General features: G+C 36.3%; 1 protein-coding gene across 2 annotated transcripts in view; it reads left to right on the forward strand.

Moving 5' to 3' along the window:
* The window catches only part of RPAP3 (RNA polymerase II associated protein 3), a 44541-nt gene extending 22150 nt beyond the window's left edge, over positions 1–22391 (forward strand). The window contains exons 10-17 of one of the 2 annotated variants that reach the window (XM_033222312.1): positions 2750–2871; positions 5082–5152; positions 5262–5363; positions 14412–14650; positions 15661–15847; positions 16885–16982; positions 17655–17755; positions 20756–22391. In XM_033222312.1, coding sequence (XP_033078203.1) covers positions 2750–2871; positions 5082–5152; positions 5262–5363; positions 14412–14650; positions 15661–15847; positions 16885–16982; positions 17655–17755; positions 20756–20841 — 1006 coding nt within the window. In that variant the 3' untranslated portion in view covers positions 20842–22391. The remainder of the gene's footprint in view (positions 1–2749; positions 2872–5081; positions 5153–5261; positions 5364–14411; positions 14651–15660; positions 15848–16884; positions 16983–17654; positions 17756–20755) is intronic. The other variant, XM_033222313.1, reaches the window with a different exon arrangement.
* Positions 22392–24901: the final 2510 nt, after the last annotated feature.

Genomic DNA, 24901 nt, shown 5'->3' on the forward strand with positions numbered 1-24901 from the left:
AGAATGTGGTTTCTGGAGGTGATAGTCTACATTAGTAGATTGCATCAGGAGATGAGCAAGACATCCTTGAGTTACAATGGGATGTAGGTTGGTAGATGGTTAGGTTCAGAAAGGCTAAAGAAGTAAGAAGATAATCAGAAATAAGGACAGAAGTTTGGGCCTACATTGTAGTCCTTGAAGAGAACTGACTGAGAACAAATCTGGGTCCTATTCTTAGAGTGAGTAAAGCACAGATTTAGAGATAGGATAAGAAGAAAACAACCCAATAGTATTAGATACTAGATTTGGGAAACAGAGTTGAGAGTTGGTCACAAAAATAAGGTGGAATCTTGGTTGCTGGAACTGGAACCAGGTTAAGACTTGATTTAGTAGAGGGTTCACTTAATGGTGATTAGGGGTGGCATTGACACTAGAGCTAGAGTAGACTCAGGAAAAGTGGACCTAACTGAAAATCAGAAGGAATCAGGGCTAAGGAGCTAGGCAGAGATGATAGTTTTTTGCACTCATCATTTTTATTCTATTTTTGATTAGTCTGTCTTTTTCTCCAACCACCTAAAAGATGTTTGTTGATTGGATTTTTCTAAATTCAGTTTACAAATGGAGTGCACAGGAGACATTTAACAATTTTAAAGGATTTACATGAGTCCATTTTCAAAGAAAAATCATCTACCTCTGTGGCAACTTCAGACTTTAAGAAAAATTGGTGGGTTTTCTTCAGCTGTACAATAGAACATGCAATTAAATATGCAATTAAAATGGTTTCCTAAATGTTTATCTTCTAAGTTTTCTTTGAGTTTGGGTGTTGGAAATTTTTTTTTTTTTTTTTTTTTTTTTTTTTTTGAGACGGAGTCTTGCTCTGTCACCGGGGCTGGAGTGCTGTGGCCGGATCTCAGCTCACTGCAAGCTCCGCCTCCCGGGTTCACGCCATTCTCCTGCCTCAGCCTCCCGAGTAGCTGGGACTACAGACGCCCGCCACCTCGCCCGGCTAGTTTTTTGTATTTTTTTTTTTTTTAGTAGAGACGGGGTTTCACAGTGTTCGCCAGGATGGTCTCGATCTCCTGACCTCGTGATCCGCCCGTCTCGGCCTCCCAAAGTGCTGGGATTACAGGCTTGAGCCACCGCGCCCGGCGGGTGTTGGAAATTTTTTGATTTACTTATTCAGCAAACATTTATTGCACTAAAATATATCAGATGTTCTGTTAGGCACTGTGGAAGGTATTAAGTATACTAATGTATAGTTGTTTTTAAGAAACCCGAAGTTTGCAGGAAGCGACAGAAAAGGAGACCAATATTTGTGAAAATATGCTAAGATAATGCTATGAAGGACACGTGCTATGGGAGTTCAGGGTGGGAAGAATTCTGGCATAGACTGAGTCCAGGCAGGGGAATTCATGGAAAGCATCTTGAATTGTTCGAACCAAACTGAGATCTAAACGAGTACTACGAGTTAGTGAGGTGAAAAAACAGGAAACAGGTCAAGTGTTCTAGTGCAGGTTCAAAGACATGGGAGTAGGCAGGTTGATGGTACCTCAACCTGGAAAGGGTGAGTAGTTCATATTATGGCTGTTATTGCAGGGGACAGTGGCAGAGAGAAGGCCAGATACTCAGGCAGGCCCCTGACTTTACGCTCCAAAGCAGTTTGACTTTATCCTGAAAAGTGTGGGGGCCATGCATATATCTTGAATGATATAATCAGGCAAGTAGAAAATACATTGATAAGGGCATGAACACAGATATATTTTTTATCTCTTGCTGGAAAGTGAGTTAAATAAATCAGAGATGTTTTAAGTTCATTCGAAATTCTGATTTTGTTCATATGAGATCTTGTTTTGAGGGGAAGATGACATCCATTTAGGCCTTGGGGAGAATGCAATTACAGGAGTTTTTTTTTTTTTTTTAATATGAAACTTTTCAAACTTATACAAAAGTAGTATAATAAACCCTATGTGTCCATCATCTAGTTCTATCAGGCCATACTTTTTTGGGTCATATTTGTTTCAGCATTTTCCCCCTGAATTATTGTAAAGCAAATCATGACGTTTTATCACTAAAGAAAGGATATTTTATGCGTAACGACAACCATTAGCACTCCTAAGAAATTAACAATAATTCATTAATGCCATGTTAATATACGGGAATGTCTCAGGTATTTTTGTTGTTGGGTTTTTTTTGGGGGGGGCCTTTTTTGAGCTCTTCTTAAGCACTTTGTTATTGTAGAGCAGTAATGAGTAAATCTGTAAGTCTGAATTGATTGCTGGTTGCATGGCTGAGTAGTATTTATGCAAAGTATTAGATGATATACTATCACATACATAGCAAGTTCTCATTTTTTGGTTTTTCTGTGAGTATGGGAAGTTTACTGTGGGTAAATGTTAATAAAGTTTTGTTGGAAAAGTAATGCCAGTTAAAATTCTAATGTAGTACCTGTGCATATTGAGACTTGGAGAAGAGGTAGGCTGCCAGCAGTGGTATTCTTTTGTCTGCCCTAGTCATACTTTTGCATTATTATTCCATTGCTCCAGCAGACTCTCCTAACATTCCCTCAATCTGGTACCTTCTCCCTCCTCACCAAATGATTCCAAGATTTGGTGAGAATAAAAAATTTATAAATAGTTCTCCACTTCAAACACAGATTTAGGAGTTAGTGATTGAAATTATATACAAGCTTTTAAAATTAGAAACTTAGTTTATATGACATTTTTCCATAAGCTGCCTTTTTTCCAGTCAGTAATTTTATCATGTTCAATAGATACGAAGAAGCTGAAAAAGACTGCACACAAGCCATTTTATTAGATGGCTCATATTCTAAAGCTTTTGCCAGAAGAGGAACTGCAAGAACATTTTTGGGAAAGCTAAATGAGGCAAAACAAGGTAAGACTTTATAACAGCTGGCACTCAGTCATCCTGATGAGTGCCCAAGTTTTAGAAGCAGAGATTCATGTAACTTACCCATGGTTCAAAGATATTGAACTTAGAGAATTATGTTTTCTTTCCACAGTTTAGATCATGAATAAATTTGGAGGAATGCAGCTTCCACAGTGTACCAGATTATTTTTTTGTTTAGTAGCATACAGTACATTCTGGCTAATTGCCAGCCAGCATTAATGAAAAATTTTAATTATAGGTGAAAATGGAAAAAGCGATAAAAAGACAAGAATGAAAAGGAAGGGAATCAGTGTTGTTGAGCGAAAGGGACTCACTGCATGATGTGCTTGAAGCCAATACTGTGACACCAGGTTTTTGAGAAAAGGCTTTATTTATATTGAAAGTTGACTCCCAAAGAAACAGGAATTAAACTCAAATCTGTCTCCTTGTCCTGGCGTTAAGGCAGTAATTTTATTAGAAAAGGTTTAGGAAGGTGGATACTGGAATTATCAGGTAATTAGTGGAAGGAAAGGGAAAAGTTCTTGGGCCTATGTAACTGTCTCTTCATGCTAACTAATGGATTGCAGATGCAAATTTGGGGTAGTTAGTAGAACTTGGTGGAAATTCAGGCTATGACATCGGCAAGCTCGTTTTTATGCAACCTCCACTTGGCCATCTTGGTTCCAACCGATTTCAGGAGTTTTTTTTTTTTTTTTTTTTTTTTGAGACGGAGTCTTGCTCTGCCGCCCAGGCTGGAGTGCAGTGGCCGGGTCTCAGCTCACTGCAAGCTCCGCCTCCCGGGTTTACGCCATTCTCCTGCCTCAGCCTCCCGAGCAGCTGGGACTACAGGCGCCCGCCATGTCGCCCGGCTAGTTTTTTTTTGTATTTTTTTTTTTAGTAGAGACGGGGTTTCACCGTGTTAGCCAGGATGGTCTCGATCTCCTGACCTCGTGATCCGCCCGTCTCGGCCTCCCAAAGTGCTGGGATTACAGGCTTGAGCCACCGCGCCCGGCCTTTTTTTTTTTTTTTTAATCCCAGCGAGCAGAGGAAGTTTCATTGTTGCAGCAAGTTGTATTTTTTACTATCTGCCATCCTGCAAACTCAAGAATTTCTGTTAGTGATTGAATTTTTTTTTTTTTTAAACTCTTTGAGCAGTGGTTTTATCAGCAGGTAGGGAATGGAGGATAATGGAGATCTGATGCCATTTTAATTCTTGATACAAGTTTTTTTTTTTTTTTTCTTTTTTCTTTTTTTTATGATCTTGTCTTTTAGGGTATTCATTGAGTTAGTCTTTTCGAAGAACCAACTTGGTTCTCCTGTGTGTGTTTTCTATTTAATTTCCTTCTGCTCTTTATTTTATTCCTTCAACTTTCTTTTGGTTTAATTTGCTATTTTTCTAGCTTCTTGAGATCAGTACTTAGATAAGTGATTTTCAGTCTCTGTTCTTTTCTGGTATGTGCATTTAAAATCTGGCAGTTTCTCTGTAAGCCTGTTAGCTACAGCAGTGTTTTTTTATTGTGGTAAAAAAAATATGTAACATTAAATTTATTATTTTAACCATTTTTCAATATATGGCTCAGTGGCATTAAGTACATTTACATTGTGTAGCCATCACCACTGTCCATCTCCAGAACTTTGTCATCATCCATTCTAAAACTCTATACACATTAAACAATAACTCCATTCTCCTCTCCCCCCAGCCCTGGTAACCTCCATTCTGCTTTCTGTCTCTGAATTTGACTGTTCTAGATAGCCTATGTAAGTGGAATCGTGCAGTATTTGTCCTTTTGCCTCTGGCTTATTTGACTTAGCATAATGTCCATGTTGGAGCATGTATCAGATTTTCATTCCTTTTTAAGGCTGAGTAATACTTTGTTGTATGTAATTCTCTTAATCTATTAATATTTTACATTTAGTGAGTTACTCTGTCATTTGTTTACTTGGTGAACTTTGCTAAGTTAGATGACCTCTAGGGGCTTCAGTTTTATCACCTTTAAAGTGGGATTGTAGTGAGGGTTACATGAAAATTCATATAAAACAACTACAACAGTGTTCAGTAAAGGTTCTTACTATAGCTCACCTGTTTCCTAGTAATCCGAGTAAAACTTCTTGAGCTAAAAATGTGATTACCAACTGAATGTATCATGAATATACATGCAAATATGAAAACTCCACATTTTAACTATGTTGTAATATTTTTAAAAAACTCACTTTAGATTTTGAAACTGTTTTACTTCTGGAACCTGGAAATAAGCAAGCAGTAACTGAACTCTCCAAAATTAAAAAGGTAATGTATTCTTTTCACTCAAACGTGGTCATATTTTCTGAAACATAAATATATTTATTTGTTGTATAATGAATATTTTGATAGTTATGATTATAAATTTATTTTCAAGGAATTAATTGAGAAAGGACACTGGGATGATGTCTTTCTTGATTCCACACAAAGACAAAATGTGGTAAAACTCATTGATAATCCACCGCATCCTGGATCAACTGTAAGTAAAGCACTTTCATTTTTTCCTTGCCATTTAAATATGTTGTATTAAGAGAATTAGAAACCAACTATTGTATTAAGAAACTTTTTTTTATTGTTATTATACTTTAAGTTCTAGGGTACGTGTGCACAATGTGCAGGTTTGATACATAGGTATACATGTGCCATGTTGGTTTGCTGCACCCATCAGCTCATCGTTTACATTAGGTATTTCTCCTAATGCTATCCCTCCCCTAAAACCCACCCCCACAACAGGCCCTGGTGTGTGATATTCCCTGCTCTGTGTCCAAGTGATCTCATTGTTCAGTTACCACCTATGAGTGAGAACATGTGGTGTTTGGTTTTCTGTCCTTGTGATAGTTTGTCCGACAAAGGACATGAACTCATCCTTTTTTATGGCTGCATAGTATTCCGTATTCCGTGGTGTATATGTGCCACATTTTCTTAATCCAGTCATTGCTGGACATTTGGGTTGGTTCCAAGTCTTTGCCATTGTGAATAGTGCCTCAGTAAACATACGTGTGCATGTGTCTTTATAGTAGCATGATTTATAATCCTTTGGGTATATACCCAGTAATGGAATGGCTGGGTCAAATGGTAATTATAGTTCTAGATCCTTGAGGAATCACCACACTGTCTTCCACAATGGTTGAACCAATTTACACTCCCACCAACAGTATAAAAGCCGTTCCTATTTCTCCACATTGTCTCCAGCATCGTTGTTTCCTGACTTTTTAATGATTGCCATTCTAACTGGTGTGAGATGGTATCTCATTGTGGTTTTGATTTGCATTTCTCTGATGACCAGTGATGATGAGCATTTTTTTGTTTGTCTGTTGACTGCATAGATGTCTTCTTTTGAGAAGTGTCTGTTCATATCCTTTGCCCATTTTCCCATAGGGTTGTTTTTTTCTTGTAAATTTGTTTGAGTTCTTTGTAGATTCTGGATATGAGCCCTTTGTCAGATGAGTAGATTACAAAAATTTTCTCCCATTCTGTAGGTTGTCTGTTCACTCTGAGGGTAGTTTCTTTTGCTGTGCAGAAGCTCTTTCGTTTAATTAGATCCCATTTGTCCATTTTGGCTTTTGTAGCCATTGCTTTTGGTGTTTTAGTCATAAAGTCCTTGCCCATGCCTATGTCCTGAATGGTATTGCCTCCTTTTTCTTTTAGGGTTTTTATGGTTTTAGGTCTAACATTTAAGTCTTTAATCCATCTTGAATTAATTTTTGTATAAGGCGTAAGGAAGAGATCCAGTTTCAGCTTTCTGCATATGGCTAGCCAGTTTTCCCAGCACCATTTATTAAATAGGGAATCCTTTCCCCATTTCTTGTTTTTGTCAGGTTTGTCAAAGATCAGATGGTTGTAGATGTGTGGTGTTATTTCTGAGGCCTCTGTTCTGTTCCATTGGTCTATATCTCTGTTTTGGTACCAGTACCATGGTGTTTTGGCTACTGTAACCGTTTAGTATAGTTTGAAGTCAGGTAGCTTGATGCCTCCAGCTCTGTTCTTTTTGCTTAGGATTGTCTTGGCAATGCGGGCTCTTTTTTGGTTCCATATGAACTTTAGTTTTTTTCCAATTCTGTGAAGAAAGTCATTGGTAGCTTGATGGGGTTGGCATTGAATCTATAAATCACTTTGGGCAGTATGGCCATTTTCACGATATTGATTCTTCCTATCTATGAGCATAGAATATTCTTCCATTTGTTTGTGTCCTCTTTTATTTCATTGAGCAGTGGTTTGTAGTTCTCCTTGAAGAGGTCCTTCACATCCCTTGTAAGTTGGATTCCTAGGTATTTTATTCTCTTTGTAGCAATTGTAAATGGGAGTTCACTCATGATTTGGCTCTCTGCTTGTCTGTTATTGGTGTATAGGAATGCTTGTGATTTTTGCACATTGATTTTGTATCCTGAGACTTTGCTGAAGTTGCCTATCAGTTTAAGGAGATTTTGGGCTGAGATGATGGGGTTTTCTAAATATATAGTCCTGTCATCTACAAACAGAGACAATTTGACTTCCTCATTTGCTAATTGACTACCCTTTCTTTCTTTCTCCTGCCCAACTGCCCTGTCCAGAACTTCCAACACTGTGTTGAATAGGAGTGGTGAGAGAGGGCATCCTTGTCTTGTGCTGGTTTTCAAAGGCAGTGCTTCCAGTTTTTGCCCATTCAGTATGATATTGGCTGTGGGTTTATCGTAAATAGCTCTTATTATTTTGAGATATATTCCATTAGTTTATTGAGTGTTTTTAGCATAAAGGGCTATTGAATTTTGTCAAAGGCCTTTTCTACATCTTTTGAGATAATCATGTGGTTTTTGTCGTTGATTCTGTTTATGTGATGGATTACGTTTATTGATTTGCATATGTTGAACCAGCCTTGTATCCCAGGGATGAAGCCAACTTGATTGTGGTCGATAAGTTTTTGATGTGCTGCTGGATTGGGTTTACCAGTATTTTATTGAGGATTTTTGCATCGATGTTCATCAGGGATATTAGTCTAAAATTCTCTTTTTTTGTTGTGTCTCTGCCAGGCTTTGGTATCGGGATGATGCTGGCCTCATGAAGTGAGTTAGGGAGGATTCTCTCTTTTTCTGTTGATTGAAATAGTTTCAGGAGGAATGGTACCAGCTCCTCTTTGTACCTCTGTTAGAATTCAGCTGTGAATCTGTCCGGTCCTGGACTTTTTATGGTTGGTAGGCTATTAATTATCACCTTAATTCCAGAGCCTATTACTGGTCTGCTCAGACATTAAAATTCTTCCTGGTTTAGTCTTGGGAGGATGTATGTGTCCAGGAATTTATCCATTTCTAGATTTTTTGGTTTATTTACGTAGAGGTGTTTATAGTATTCTCTGATGGTAGTTTGTATTTCTGTGACATCGGTGGTGATATCCCCTTTATCATTTTTTATTTCGTCTATTTGATTCTTCTCTCTTTTCTTCTTTATTAGTCTTGCTAGTGGTCTATCAATTTTGATGATCTTTTCAAAAAACCAGCTCCTGGATTCATTGATTTTTTTGAAGGGTTTTTTGTTTCTGTCTCTGTCAGTTCTGCTCTGATGTTAGTTATTTCTTGCCTTCTGCTAGCTTTTGAATTTGTTTGCTCTTGCTTGTCTAGTTCTTTTAATTGTGATGTTAGGGTGTCGATTTTAGATCTTTTCCTGCTTTCTCTTGTGGGTATTTAGTGCTATAAATTTCCCTCTACACACTGTTTTAAATGTATCCCAAAGATGCTGGTACGTTGTGTCTTTGTTCTCATTGGTTTCAAAGAACATCTTTATTTCTGCCTTCATTTTGTTATTTACCCAGTAGTCATTCGGGAGCAGGTTGTTCAGTTTTCATGTAGTTTTGTGGTTTTGAGTGAGTTTCTTAATCCTGAGTTCTAATTTGATTGCACTGTGGTCTGAGAGGCAGTTTGTTGTGATTTATGTTCTTTTACGTTTGCTGAGGAGTGCTTTACTTCCAATTATGTGGTCAATTTTGGAATAAGTGCGATGTGGTGCTGAAAATGATGTATATTCTGTTGATTTGGGGTGGAGAGTTCTGTAGATGTCTGTTAGGTCTGCTTGTTGCAAAGCTGAGTTCAATTCCTGGGTATCCTTGTTAACTTTCTGTCTTGTTGATCTGTCCAATATTGACAGTGGGGTGTTAAATTCTCCCATTATTATTGTGTGGGAGTCTAAGTCTCTTTGTAGGTCTCTAAGGACTTGCTTTATGAATCTGGGTGCTCCTGTATTGGGTGCATATATTTAGGATAGTTAGCTCTTATTTTTGAATTGATCCCTTTACCATTATGTAATGGCCTTTTTTTGTTTCTTTTGATCTTTGTTGGTTTAAAGTCTGTTTTATCAGAGACTAGGATTGCAACCCCTGGTTTTTTTTTTTTGCTTTCCATTTGCTTGGTAGATCTTCCTCCATCCCTTTGTTTTGAGCCTATGTGCGTCTTTGCACGTGAGATGGTCTCCTGAATGCAGCACACTGATGGGTCTTGACTCTTTATCCAATTTGCCAGTCTATGTCTTTTAATTGGGGCATCTAGCCCGTTTACATTTAAGGTTAATATTGTTAAGTGTGAATTTGATCCTGTCATTATGATGTTTGCTGGTTATTTTGTCCGTTAATTGATGCAGTTTCTTCCTAGCATCGATGGTCTTTACAGTTTGGCATGTTTTTGCAGTGGCAGGTACTGGTTGTTTCTTTCCATATTTAGTGCTTCTTTCAGAGCTCTTGTAAGGCAAGCCTGGTGTTGACAAAATCTCTCAGCATTTGCTTGTCTGTAAAGGATTTTATTTCTCCTTCACTTATGAAGCTTAGTTTGGCTGGATATGAAATTCTGGGTTGAAAATTGTTTTCTTTAAGAATGTTGAACATTGGCCCCCACTCTCTTCTGGCTTGTAGGGTTTGTGCTGAGAGATCTGCGGGCTTCCCTTTGTGGGTAATTCTGCCTTTCTCTCTGGTGCCCTTAACACTTTTTCCTTCATTTGAACCTTGGTGAATCTGACAATTATGTGTCTTGGGGTTCTTCTCGAGGAATATCTTTGTGGCGTTCTCTATTTCCTGAATTTGAATGTTGGCCTGCCTTGCTAGATTGGGGAAGTTCTCCTGGATAGTATCCTGAAGTGTGTTTTCCAACTTGGTTCCATTCTCCCTATCACTTTTAGGTACACCAATCAAACGTAGATTTGGCCTTTTCACATAGTCCCATATTTCTTGGAGGCTTTGTTTCTTTTACCCTTTTTTCTCTAACCTTGTCTTCTTCTTTATTTCATTAATTTGCTCTTCAGTCAGTGATACCCTTTCTTCCACTTTATCGAATCGGCTATTGAAACTTATGTATACGTCATGGCATTCTTATGCCATGGTTTTCGGCTCCATCAGGTAATTTAAGGTCTTCTCTATGCTGTTTATTCTAGTTAGTCATTCATCTAATCTCTTTTCATGGTTTTTAGCTTCCTTGTGATGAGTTCGAACATCCTCCTTTAGCTCAGAGAAGTTTGTTATTACTGACCTTCTGAAGCCTACTTCTGTCAGCTTGTCAAAGTCATTCTCTGTCCAGCTGGCGAGGAGCTGCGATCCTTTGGAGAAGAGGTGCTCTAATTTTTAGAATTTTCAGCTTTTCTGCTCTGGTTTCTCCCCTTCTTTGTGGTTTAATCTACCTTTGGTCTTTGATGTTTGTGACCTCAGTTGCAAATGCAGAAATCACCTGTCTTCTGCGCTGATCATGCTGGGAGCTGCAGACTGGAGCTGTTCCTATTTGACCATCTTGGAACGTCCCCTAACTCTTAAAGGAAATGTTGAAATGTCTTCCTGGGGACTTTTTTTTTTTTAAGAATCTTTAAGAAATACTTCCTAGGATTACTGACATATGAGGGAAATTTAGCAGTGTTTAGAGTTTTGGGGTAACTTTTTTAGTGGCTATTTTAATTTAACACTGTAAATTTTAATATTTCTACCTATTTCTCTTATATTAAAGGAATTTCAAGCAGTTTTGCATTTTATAGAATTTAAATGTCTTTGTATTTTTATTACTATTCTTTTCTGAAGTTGGGATAAACACCGTTGCAGCAAGTAAATTATGAAATGTACAGTAAAGTACACAAGACAAGGTATGATTTAGAGAATAATTACAAAGTGAATACCCATGAAACCACCAAGTCAGAAAACTAAAAGATATCACCCTCAAAAAACCTCTCTATGTACCCCTGACTGATCAAGATCCTCTTCCTGCCCTCTTAAACTGTTATACATAGATGATCCTCTGCATAATAGTTAGTTTTCTTTATTAGAAATAAGAATTTCATAAGGAAGTCAGAGGAGGTATTTTTATCCTCTTTTTGTAAAGGCAGAAAAGGAAAGAAAGTTTATTTTGTTACGTTTGTACTAGTTAGTAGTTAGTAGCAGATAGATTTCTTAGTTTAATACTTTTCCAGTGCATTTAATATGACTGTATTCTTTTTTCTTTTTTTTTGAGACGGCGTTTTACTCTTGTCCCCCAGGCTGGAGTGCAGTGGCATGATCGCAGCTCACTGCAACTTCTGACTCCCGGGTTCAAGCAGTTCTCTTGCCTCAGCCTCCCTTGCAGCTGGGATTACGGGTGCCTGCCACCATGCCTGGCTAATTTTTGTAATTTTAGTAGCATGGGGTTTCACCATGTTGGCCAGACTGGTCTCAAACTCCTGACCTCAAGTGATCTGCCCGCCTTGGCCTCCCAAAGTGCTAGGATTGTAGGCATGAGCCACCGTGCCTGGCCTATTACAGCTGTATTTTTGGTAATACTGGTTGTGTGTGTTGTGTATGCCAGGCATAAATCTAGTTGTTTTCACACATTATGGTCATTTTCATGTATTTATTTACTGTTCTTTTCAGTAAAAGTGATTAAGTATTAAATGTAGTTTAAACTTTTACATCTTTGTAAGACTTCCTTACAAAAATTAATTCACAAGTTTACAGAAGGCCTTTGTTAGACATCACTGTCCATAATTATAAAAACATTGCCACGTGATATGTGTAATGTCGTGCGACTAGCATACCATAAATAGCTTTTACAAATTTGTTGGGTTCACCTTCTTGTTAAAAATGAATTTATGTTAATAGTTGTGAAAATACAATGTGAATTTAAATCTCTTATGGCAATATGACAAAACAAACACCTCTAGGAAATGAGAAATCTTGGGGTAAACCATTGTGTAAATGATCCAAAATCAACAAAGTTAGTATCCTAGTGGGGAGGAAAAAAATTGCTGTTTATTTTTATAATGGATCTTCATGATAAAAAAAAAAGTGGGCATTATTTTTAAAAAGTAGAGGATAGTAGTTTGGTATAATGCCTTTGAGACTGGATTTGAGCCCCACTTGATAAAACTTCGCAATCTTGAGCAAGTTAGTTAATCCCTGTGTTTTCTCCTTAAATTGAGAATAACTCCCAGATTATATCGAAGGAAATAATGTGCATAAATGTTGAGGCAATTTCAGGTGAAACAAATTTTAATTTCCTTTTTAGTCACATATTTGTGACACCACCTGGTCACTGGGGAAAGTGGTCAGGAAAGAAAGGAAGACGACAGAAAGTAGAGAGAGAGTGAGTCTCAGTATTATTGAAATTAAAGGCTAGGCCAGGGTAGTCGGTGCTTGAAGGGCTGGCAGCTTGGAAGTATTTTTAGCAAACCTCTAGACCGAGTGTAGGAGAGCAGAGACGTAGGTGAACTTGGGCCTGGGGTTTCCCCTGAGAATGGTATCAAGTGAAAGTTTTCCTGATCCTTTAGTCTCTGCTAAAATATCTTATTTTGCTTTATTTCCTTTTTTTTTTTTTTTTTTCATTTTTCTGTTACCTGATGTCAAAACTTCACCTATTTGGTCCCTTTTTCTTTTTATTCCTTTGTTCTTTTCTCTCTCTCTCTTTTTGTAAATGATCACAATATACAACTAAATAAAATGTTAACGCTTCTGAGTCATGATTTAAGAAAGGAATGAATTGAACCTTTCATATTTTCTTAAGTGCTTTCTTTCTATAGTGGTTTCTTTCATGGTTTACTCCTGTTACTAGCATACTGTTCTTCCCCACAGTCCTTGCCGCTGTCATCAGTGACCCTCAGCAGCTCTCAGTACCCCGGGTCTACACTTAGCAGAGACCAATGATTAGGAAAGTCATAAATTCAAATCATTATTTACATATCTGTTGTCAAGGAAAAGGTTTAATAGACATATCCATTCTTGATCAGTATCTTGATGAAAACTGTTGCTGATATAGTTCTTAGCAAAGCATAGGCCATAACTTAATATTATTCTTTAAAATAGAACTGCTTGAAGGATTCTGTTACAAATTTTCTTACAGCTTTTTCATTTTTGTACCTTCATTTAGTAACACTCATTTATTACCATTGGGTCATATCTCAGCTGCGTTAATGGAATTTCTGGTTTTAATATTGAGTTTGATATCTATTGCAGAAGCAGAAGTTCTTATATTTATAATTTTGCAATTTATAATTCAACTGTGTTGTTGGAATGTATACTTAGAGTATATTGAGGAAAGTTTTTTCTCTTTTCTAAAGATAAAACAAAACAAATTTCAAACATACATAAAAGTATATAGTGCCAACTGTTAATCAATATTTGCAAATTTTAGAAGAAGCTTTTCTTAACTTGTTTCATTTTTCAATACCCTTGGTGGAACAATAGCTCCTCAGTGTATTTCTGTGTGTCTGGTATGATGATATAGTGAAGAATATTGTTATATTTTATTAGATATAAATATATTATTAAATATCAACGTAAGTTGAAAATGACACGTGTGGTGATTGAGATAAACAGTGAAAGCCATTTACTTTATTAAATTGGAAAAAAGGGTTTACTTTTACCAACTTTATGAATATTACTTGACAGATTTTTAATCCTGGGGTGGTTTTATCCAGCTACTATATATATAATCCTATTAATCTAGTAAACACATTTGTTTAGGTTTTAATGATAGTCTGTCCCATACATAATGCTGGTTATTGTCTGTCCTTATTCCACTTGTCTTCAGTTAGTCCACAATACTACTGTTGGTTTGGTAATTTCTTTGCTGTATTGCCCCTAGAATAGAGTCCAAACTCCTTCCATGGCATCCAAGTCCTTTCATAAACTGTCTTCAAGCAGCCTTTCAGGCTTCGTCTCCACCGTGCCTTGCCTTGCACCAGCCCCACTGGACCTTTCACCTTTCCACTGACCGTGCTGCACCCATCAACTTTGCCATTCCTGTGTACTTTTTCTGTGAAGGCTTCCCTTATGCCAGTGTTTATCTTCCTTCCTGTGTTCTCTTAGCATTTTGTGCTTTCATCTCTTAAACATACCCATGGCCTTATATATTTACATATACATGTCTCTCTCCCTCGTTTAGACCTACCTGGGATAAGTGCTTTGTATAGCTTTGTATTTTTGTATTCTCAGACTCCTATGAACTGAATTTACTAATCACTGGGATTTTAGCTGTAAGAACATTGTAGCCTTTTAACTTGTGACCCTAAAATAGGAAACCTTTAATATTTTGATTTAAGGAATTGATTTTAATTGTTTTAGAAACCACTCAAGAAGGTTATTATTGAAGAAACTGGTAATTTGATACAGACTATTGATGTGCCAGATAGCACTACTGCTGATGCTCCAGAGAATAATCCTATTAATCTAGCAAATGTAATAGCAGCCACAGGCACCACAAGTGAGAAGAATTCAAGCCAAGATGACCTTTTTCCCACAAGTGATACTCCAAGAGCAAAAGTATTGAAAATAGAAGAAATCAGTGATACTTCATCCCTGCAGTGAGTAGAAATACTGTTATTTGATGATCATCTAGAATGGGATAATTCCACTGGAGAATTGGTATTACTGAGACTTCTGATTTGTACTCATCATGGTGATTTTTTGAACTGCCTAACTTAAGGTTCTGGCTTTTTCTTTTTTATTTGTACTTATTGTAAGGGTGATTTTGCTTAAGGAATGATTACTATCTTTTTTTTTTTTTTTTTTTTTAACCATAGTGTGAAATTTAGAGATGGTAAGAAGGTATCTTGAAAATTGATTTTGTTTAAAATTTTTCATTTCTAGGATTTCAGTTTTTTTATTTAGTTCAGCAAAATTTTAATTTTTTTAAAGGAAGCTTCATAAAAATGTAAAAATTATGTATTATTTCATCCATTAGTATTTAAGACTGTTGTGGACTTTAACTTTTATTTGGCATTTAAAAAATATTACGTGTTTTTTCTTAATAATGAGAATATAGAAGATACAGACTAATTAGGTTCATTTTGAGGTATTGGAAACCTTACTCATAGTTTTACATTGCTACTCAACAAACCTGCTAAAAGTTGTTTTTTTCTTGTAAACTTTGAACTTCAATAGTACTTTTATTTAAAGTGATAGTATAGATCATGGGACAATACTAAATAGGCAGTTTTTTTTTTTTTGGAAGATGCATTTCTTCCTTTTTGGAGTATCTTGAAAATGATCATTTAGATCTTTGAAAGGCTAAATCATTAGTGTATGTGACACGGTAACTGAGATATATAGAAATGGTGTACTCAAAAGGTGGATGGGCTAGCTGCCCAGCAGAGTAGAATAGTCATTACATAGCCAGCATATGAAAATTTGCAGGAGCTTAATCTGTTTTTCCAAAAAATGTTTATATATTATTAGCTGAAATAATTTTGAATGCTTGTATAATACAAATAGATTATATAATATCAAAAATTTAAAAATTTTTATTGATGTCTCCTTGATTGAGCTGATTATTTATGGTTCTTTTCTGTTTGATACCTCTGAAATATTTCAGACCTCAAGCCAATTTGAAACAGGATGTATGTCAGTCTTACAGCGAGAAATTGACTAGAGAGATAGTACAAAAACCTGCTCAGTTTGCCACAGCTGTTCTTCCTCCAATTCCTGCAAACTCGTTCCAGCTTGAATCTGATTTCAGACAATTGAAAAGTTCTCCAGATATGTTGTTTCAGTATTTAAAGGTAAGAGAGAGGAAGCTGGTACTTCTGTTGTAAGTAAAAGGTCAGAGAACTTCTTTTGTCACTTTATAATAATGGTGCCATATTTGCTTTTTGTAAGATATTGTTGTAGAATACATCACCCTGGTCAGACCATTTAAAAATATTTACAACCAGGGAACCTGGGTGTTCTCCTTTTTCAATAGATTCTGTGTCAAATTCCATTGTCTCAAATAACTTAATCTAATTTCATATATATTAGCTTAAGCTTAATTCTTCATAAAAATCCTAAAATGCATTGAGTGTCTTCTGTATGCCAAGCAGTACTTGCAATATGTAGGCAATCATTCTTATAATATTTGCTCTAAGAAAAAGAATCAAATCCTATGAAATTTAGCAAATAATGGATTAGCATGGTCTTTTTCAAGTGTAATGAGAGTAACATTTCCTTATAATTATGCAATATAAAATTACTTCCAAATACGTTTTCCCAGGTAATTCTACTTTTTCAAATCTCTAGTGTTCTTTGAGAGCCTCTAAAGTTTTCTGTCTGTCTGAGGATGATGTGTATTTCTTCCGCTCATAAGACTTTTCTGTGACTGGAACAGAGTGATTATCATGCAGTTCCTATAACTTTCATTCTTCTATCATAATTGCATTTTAATGTGACTCCATTATTATTCATAAGTGCTAATGCATAGTAGTTATTCTTTTCTTTTCGTTTGGGATGGAGTTTTGCTCTTGTTGCCTAGGCTGGAGTGCAATGGCGCAATCTCACCTTACTACAACCTCCGCCTCCCAGATTCAAGTGATTCTCCTGCCTCAGCCTCCCGAGTAGCTGGGATTACAGGGATGCACCACCACCCCCGGCTAATGTTTTGTATTTTTAGTAGAGATGGGGTTTCGTCATGTTGGTCAGGCTGGTCTCGAACTCCCAGCCTCAGGTGATCCTCCCACCTTGGCCTCCCAAAGTAGTTATTCTTTACTATTTTTACCCAAGCAATTGTTGTGTAATTTGTGATCTGTAAGTGTTGTCTAACTTTTTATTTTTATTTTTCAAGCGAATTGAACCATCTTTGTATCCTAAGTTGTTTCAGAAAAATCTGGATCCAGATGTATTCAACCAGATCATTAAAATTCTGCATGACTTTTACATTGAGTAAGTCAAGTTTTTTTTAGTTATACAGTAAGTCCTCACTTAATGTCATTGATAGGTTTTTGGAAACTGCAACTTTACTTAAAATGATTAAGACATAGGAACATAAGTCTTGTTTATATCAGTTGGCCTATGGTAATTTGGTTTGTTTATACAGTATACCATTTCACATAAAGTCGCAGTTTTCACGAACCTATTGATGTTAAGTGAGGATTTACTGTACTCTCATAATGCTATGCTATTTCCAATGATTTGGGGAGTTCATTCTTTTTGAATGTATATAGCAAATTAGCAGCATATAGCAAAGTTAGCTTTTTTGTAAGTTTCACTGTTACAGAAGTTGCAAGGAAATGACAAGTACAAACAATAAAAAGGGAAAAGTTTAAAAGGGAGGAAAAAGGACTCTTAATTTTTTCGTAGAGAAAAGTAGGGTGTGGAAGTGACCAGTGTTTTAACAGAATGATAGTTTCCGTGCTAAGCTCTTATTTAAGAATATTGTAATTTCTTCAGTTGACTTGATAAATCTCTTCATTTGGGCATTTAAAACATAGGTAATATCCAGGGGAAAAATAATGTCATTTATGTATAATTAGATGCCTTGTGTTAGCAAACAGAATTATTAATAAATGAGCTACTTTGAACTGATCTTTTGTTTTTATATTTGGATTATTTCAGGAAAGAAAAACCATCACTCATCTTTGAAATCTTACAAAGACTTTCTGAACTAAAAAGGTTTGATATGGCAGTGATGTTTATGTCAGAAACAGAGAAGAAGAGTAAGTTCTATGAAAGTTTTCCCATGTTTGTTTATTTTTGTACTTTCCTTTATTCATTCAACAAATAATAGCTGACTTTTATTGACTATTTACTCTGTATAAGTTAATTAAATTGGATAACAACAGTTAAAATTGTATTGTTAGTCCTGACAGTATTATGAAGTGTAGATACTGTTTTCACTCTCCTTTTACGGAGGAGGAGACTGAGGTCTAGAGAGGCTAAGAAACTTGCTAAGGTTGCATAGCTAGGAAGCCAGACCTAGGATTCGAACCCAGGCAGTCCAACTCCATGGTCTGAGTTCTATTTGAAAACTCAGTAAATGGTATAATGGTTGAGTTTCTACTGTTACTGAGTATGTGAAGGATCAAAGCCACAGGACCGTGTAACCAGGTGAGGTACAGCAAAGGCCTGATCCATTCTGAGAGAGGTAATTTCCTTGAGTTTGATTTTAGCTGAATTCTCAAAGAAGTGCAAGAGTCAGAGGAAAGGCTGGGCAAGAGAGTTTTAAACTGAAATAATGATATGTGCGGTGGTTCTAAGGCAGGAAAGAACAAATTGAGTCCAGAGAATTTAAAGTGGTATGGCTGGATTGTAGAATAGGGAGTAATAAGTGGCAGATGATGAACCTGAAGAATTTTATTTCTCTTTTATTTCCACATCACAATCTTTGGCATAAAGAGTCCGTTTTGAGAAATCTTAATTAAAGCAAAATTGCACTATGCAGAAACTTCAGTTACTCGGAGTTTTGGACTATACTCGTTTCGGGAAAAAAGAGAAAAATCATTCACATACAAGTGTGTCTGTTTTTTTATTTTTAAAAATTAGCAAAACTCAGTGTACCATTTTCAGATACCTCCTGTGCTAAACATACATGGGCTTCTTTTATTTCTTCTTTATCTTTTTAGCAGTGATGTTGAATGATTTTTAAATCTATAAGAAAGATACTTTTGAAATTATACTTAGGGAAGTGGACATGTAATTTAGATATATATTTTTTTAGGCCAGGCATGGTGGCTCATGTCTGTAATCCCAGCACTTTGGGAGGTTAAAGTGGGAGGATCGCTTGAAACCAGCCTGGCCAACATGGCAAAACCCTGTCTTTACAAAAAATATAGGAATTGGTTGGTTGCGGTGGTGTGCATCTGTAGTCCCAGCTACTCGGGGAGCTGAGGTGTGAGAATCGTTTCAGCGCAGAAGGTTGAGGCTTCAGTGAGCCATGATTGTGCCACTGCATTCCAGCCTAGGCAACAGAGTGAGACTCTGCCTCAAATAAATAGTTAAATAAAAATTATATATATATATATATATATATTTAATAGTGAGGGTTTAAACCAAAAGTTTTGGTTTTAGCTTTAGTTAACCAGAAATGTTCCTTGAAATCCCTGAAAAATGTTACTGTTTCTTATTACTGTTTTGACCTCATCTTTTACTGCTCTTTTTTCAACCACTCTGCCCTGTTGTAGTGGTTTTATGTAGCTTTTAATATACCAAACTGCCGACTGGGCACAGTGGCTCACGCCTGTAATCCCAGCACTTTGGGAGGCTGAGGCAGGCAGATCACCTGAAGTCAGGAGCTCAAGACCAGCCTGGCCAACATGGTGCAACCCCATCTCTACTAAAAATACAAAAAAAAAAAAAAAAAGAGAAAATTAGCTGGGTGTGGTGGTGGACACCTGTAATCCCAGCTACTTGGGAGGCTGAGGCAGGAGAATTGCTTGAACCTGGGAGGCATAGGTTGCAGTGAGCTGAGATTGCACCATTGCACTCCAGCCTGGGCAACAAGAGTGAAACTCCGTCTCAAAAGAAAAAAAAAATTACCAAACTGCCAAACTTATTTTGGCCTCGAGGACTTTGTGTTTGGCTCTTCTCTCAACCTAGGATATCTTCCTACATATCTTCACTTGTGTGCTTCTTCATTTGGTTTTCCTCTATCACCGCTTCAAAAACATCTTTCTTTACCAACCCCCAGTCAACCTCTCTCTTCTTACCTTGCTTTATTTCTCTTCATAATACATTACTAACTGACAGTGGTTTATGTGTATGTTTATTATATCTCCCTCTCTAATAGAATGAAAGCTCCATGACAGCAGGAACTTTGTCTACCTCGTTCTCTGGGCCTCAGTGCTAGTACATAATAACCCCTCAGTGTTAGTGTGTTGAATGAATGAATTTATTGTAACTCTAATGTGATAAGTTCAAGGTGTCCGAGAATGCAAGTGGGCTCTTCAGACTGGCTGACAAATAGTACTGTCTTGATGGGGTTTCCACTGTCTGCTAAGTTAAACATGGAAAGCACTTAGAATGGTTCTGGCATGCAACTGAGTATTCAGTAAATACTTAGCTGTTGTTATCTTTTATTATTGCCATTATCATTAATAACTGTTAGCCAGTTCTCCAGTTTTAATGTTGAGAAGCATGAACTATAACAGTGTTTTCCTAATGTTGAGTGTCGACCGATTAGTGGTAGTAAATACGATTTTTTTGCGATTCATAATCTTATTCTTAACGTTTAGTAGTTTTAATTTGTAATATAAAAATATTTAAATGTCCTATCAAGTGTGATTTCATCAATGTCATTGCTATTTTTCATTTGCAATAGTGATGTAAAGTTTTCTTTTAAAATAAAATGATTTAGGTTTGAAAAACAGTTTAATTGAAATAAAAATATTAAGTAAATAGAAGTTCACTTGTTAGATAGGGTGAACATTTTAAAGGTAGTACAGAATGAATTAAGTTTAATCTGCAAGATTAATATTGAGAATGCAGGGGAAAGTTTATACTACTAAAGCAAAATATTCTGGAAAGAACCATTGTTGGATTGCTATATAATTTTGTATTCTCCGATTGGCTTTTTAAACATCTGAATTAGAATTTATAAACCTATTTATTGCTTTAAAATGTAAAATGTTTTTGACATATCAGATTGCTCCTTTTAATTTACATTTTGCTTGGTTTTTAAAAAATGAGATTAAAATGGAGATTTTTTTTTTCTTTTTCAGTTGCACATGCATTATTTAATCACATAGACAAGTCAGGATTGAAGGATAATTCTGTCGAAGAACTCAAGAAAAGATATGGTGGTTGATTTCCATTTTTGCTGAAATAATTATTTTTGACTTTCATATGTAAATTTTTTCTACTGACTGTTTTGCTTTTTAAGAAAATGAAATTATATAGCAGGAAAGGACTATCTTTGAACCTAATTAACTATAAAGTGAATTGTGATTTAACTGGTGAGAATTGTATTCAAGTGAACTCTGTGTTTTTCTGAAAATAAAAATATAAACAATGAGGTATGTTTGTAAGGATCAGCATTTTATTTTATGAGTCATTTTAAAAGTTAAATTTAGATACATTCTTCAGTGACCCATAAATGTAACATTATTATATTTTCATGAGTTTTTGTAAATACATGCCAAAGCTGCTTCATTAGCATATGAATAATTACCTTTGTATAGAGGAAGTTAAATAGTGAGGTCCTTTCTTTATAAAAATTTTTAATGTTATTGTGCCAATTCACTAACATAAAGTTATTTAGTTGCAGGGTATGTATTTTTAGTATTTATGTTGAAAGAAAAAAGACTTTTAACTAGACTTTCAAACTAGGTTAACTGAAGTATGACAGTATTCTTACATTTTAATGCCATAGGGTTTTTTTCCCTTATGATATCCATGTTACATACCAGCTAAGGACAGATAATCTAATGAAGGTGTAAAAATGTAAAAATTAGTAATGTTTAAAGTACTAATTAGTATATATTCCATATGTGTGTGTTGGATGTGAGTGTAGCATTTGTAAGCTTTTGAAAGTAGGGCTAGAACTCTATTCATCGCTATACTCTGCATGGTACCTAGTACAAACCTTTGCACATAGTTAGGTGCTCAGCTGATACTTACAAAATTTAATTGAATTTGACACAAGAATCATATGAAGTAAATGTTTAAAGTAGCAGCCTAGCAAATTTTTGGCATGGTGTAAACACTGGTAAAACCAGTGTAATTTTAGAGACTATCAAGTTGTTAAAAAATGTTAGGACACCATTCTATAATTGTTATCAGCATCAATAAGACAGTTCAGTTTACAATTTTATACAATATTGTTAATTTTTATTGCCATTATACATATTACTATTCTTATGAATTGTTTGAGAAGTAATCATAATTTATTTACAAAGATAATTTCTCCAGGTTGTGGTATAAATTATTGAGATATGTTTGTAATTTGGATAATTTGAATGCTTTACAATACACTTAAGATAGCGTTTATTTTTTGTTCATTGTCAAATGTATTATGATATATAAACAGGCAATGGATTTTAGCTTTTTATCTGCTATGATCTGAATGTTTATATCCCCCACAAATTCATATGTTGAAATCCTAACCCTGAAGGCGATGGTCTTCAGAGGTGGGGCCTTTGGGAAGTGATTAGGTCAGGAGGGCAGGCCCTTGTAAAAGAGGCCCCCGAGAGCTTATTCACCAATTCCACCATGTAAGGACACATAAGAAGGCACCATCTACAAATAAGAAGGTGGGCTTTCACCAGACACCAGAGACCAGAATCTGCTGGCATCTTCATCTTGGATTCCCCAGCCTCCAGAACTGTAAGAAATAAATTTCTGTTTTTATTAATGTAAGCTACCCAGTTTGACATTTTATTATAGTAACCTGAATGGACTAAGGTATGATCCTTTGAAGAAACTTACAAGGTAGTCAGGGCAGGTAATGTTATTGTCATTCTTAATGTAAGAAAAGGAGGCTCAGAGGGTTAATGTTCTCTGCATGATTATAGAGCTAAAAATTGGCCAAAACAGTTCAGAACGTGCCATCTTCTCTTAATGTAGAGCGATTTGAACTACTCCCAGCTGCAGTTTTTTTTTTTTTTTGGAGATAGGGTCTTGCTTAGTCGCCCAGGCTGGAGGGCAGTGGCCTGATCTCGGCTCACTGCAAGCTCCGCCTCCCGGGTTCACACCATTCTCCTGCCTCAGCCTCCTGAGTAGCTGGGACTACAGGCGCCCGCCGCTACGCCCAGCTAATTTTTTTGTATTTTTAGTAGAGACGGGGTTTCACCGTGTTAGCCAGAATGATCTTGATCTCCTGACCTCGTGATCCGCCCGCCTTGGCCTCCCAAAGTTCTGAGATTACAGGCAGGAGCCACTGCGCCCGGCCTCCCAGCTGCAGTTTTTATGTTGTGTTATCTGTGTAGAGATTGTTAACTGAAGAAGTACAGAGCACAAGATTTACTGTAGAATTTTAATTTTAAAAAATTTCTAATGTTAGCCTGATTTCTCCCCAGAGACATTTTCATGTAGTGATTTACGACCAGAGGCTCTGAATTCAGACTTCTTGAGTTTGAATTCTGGCTCCATCTGGCTTTAGGGCCTCGAACAAGTTACTTTTCTATTCTTTGTTTTTGAAATCTGTAGAATGGGTATAAGTGAGGATTGAACAAATGCACACATTTTGTTTTTGGAGCAGGGCTGGATATATAGTAAGCTACCATTGTTACTATTGTTATTACAATTACCATCATTTCCTAAAAGTGATCAGAATAAAGAACAGTTTTTAGGGGCTATCATATTGTTGCCTTATTGCAAAATAGCATAGTGGTTAATAGAGTCATTTTTGGGTCAAATAACCTGAGTATACAGCCTATTGCACTCAACTAGCTTGTGAATTTGGACATACTGCTTAGCCCCTCTCAGCTTCAGTTTCCTCTCATATAAAATAGAATATTAATAAATGCCTACCTCAGAGATTTTTAGAAAGGCTAATACTTGTAAGTATTAGCACATTAGTGCCTGTCACATAGTGCTCAGTCATTTTTATTAATAATAGTAATATTATTGCCTTAAAGGTACAGAAGCAGTACTTTCCCAAGTGGTTTCTTTCTGGAAATGTAGTTATTTACTGTTAATTGTATCTTTTGACTTGATAGCAACATTTACATCATAATTATTCTTGTATTGTTGGCCGAAGCACCATGCCCATCATTTATTGGCTGTCTCCCACTCTTGTTTTAGTTACACTCAATTTAATAAATTGATGGAGCATACCCAAGTCCTCACCATTTTAACAATTTGTGCTAATGCATTTGAAAAAAATTTTACTTCCAACATATAAATCCATTATCTCTGTTAACAGGAGGCATTTCTGAACATAGTACCAAGGCTCATTTTACCTTTTTGCAATTCTTTCTTAATGTTTGACCTTTGTCAGAGTTATGTTTAAAGAAACATTAAAAATTTAATGTTAAGGAAACTTGTGTTTGATTCATTCATTTAATTAATTTAACAAATATTTGTTGAATCTACATATAATGCCAGGTACTGCTAGGCACTGGAAATACAAAAATGAATACAGTAAACATGGATTATTTCCTCACAAAGCTTACAATGAAGTGGGAGGTGGGATGGGATGGGGGGGATACAAATAAAGAGGTACAGTGTAATAAATGCTAAACAGGTAATACCAAGGGATCATGGGAAATACCAGGAACAATAGATGCAAAAGACAAGACAAGTTTGAGAAAACTTGTTTTATTTCCAGCATAGAGTGGGGACTGGATAATGGTTAGAAATGAGGCTGGGGAAGAAAGAAGGGTTGAGATTCTAGAGGACATTTAAACTTCATCCTGAGGGTACTGCGGAACTAGTGATAAGTTTATATGGGAAGGTGATTCTCAAATTTGTATTTTATAAAATTTACTTTGGCTACTATGGGAAGAGCAATTGCCTGGGGACATTAGAGATGGGAACTTGTCAGAGGACTTTTGGGGTACCTAAGGCAAGAGAGTATGGTGTCCTGAACAAGAGTACTAGCTGTGAGGATGGAGAGAAGTGACCAGAATGGAGATATATTTGGGAAGTAGAATGGGTAAGATTTGGCAGCAGATTCAGGGCCCCCACATTCAGGGCTTAACTCCAAAGAGCACCCTTTACATTGTGGTCTGCGTGAACGGCATCCCTGGCACATAATGTGAATGCTTCCTAACTTGTACAATTTGGTGATCCTGTGTGGACTGGGAAGCAAGTTGAGAAGCAGAAGGAAGCATTAATGGTTGTGCGTAGATTTTTTCCCCCTAGGACAGTGCTTTCATTCACTGAAATATAGACCACAGCGGGTGGTGACACCATATGTGGCAGTG

Source organism: Trachypithecus francoisi, unplaced genomic scaffold, assembly GCF_009764315.1.
Source record: "Trachypithecus francoisi isolate TF-2019V2 unplaced genomic scaffold, Tfra_2.0 Lachesis_group11, whole genome shotgun sequence".
Taxonomy (NCBI): Eukaryota; Metazoa; Chordata; class Mammalia; order Primates; family Cercopithecidae; genus Trachypithecus; species Trachypithecus francoisi.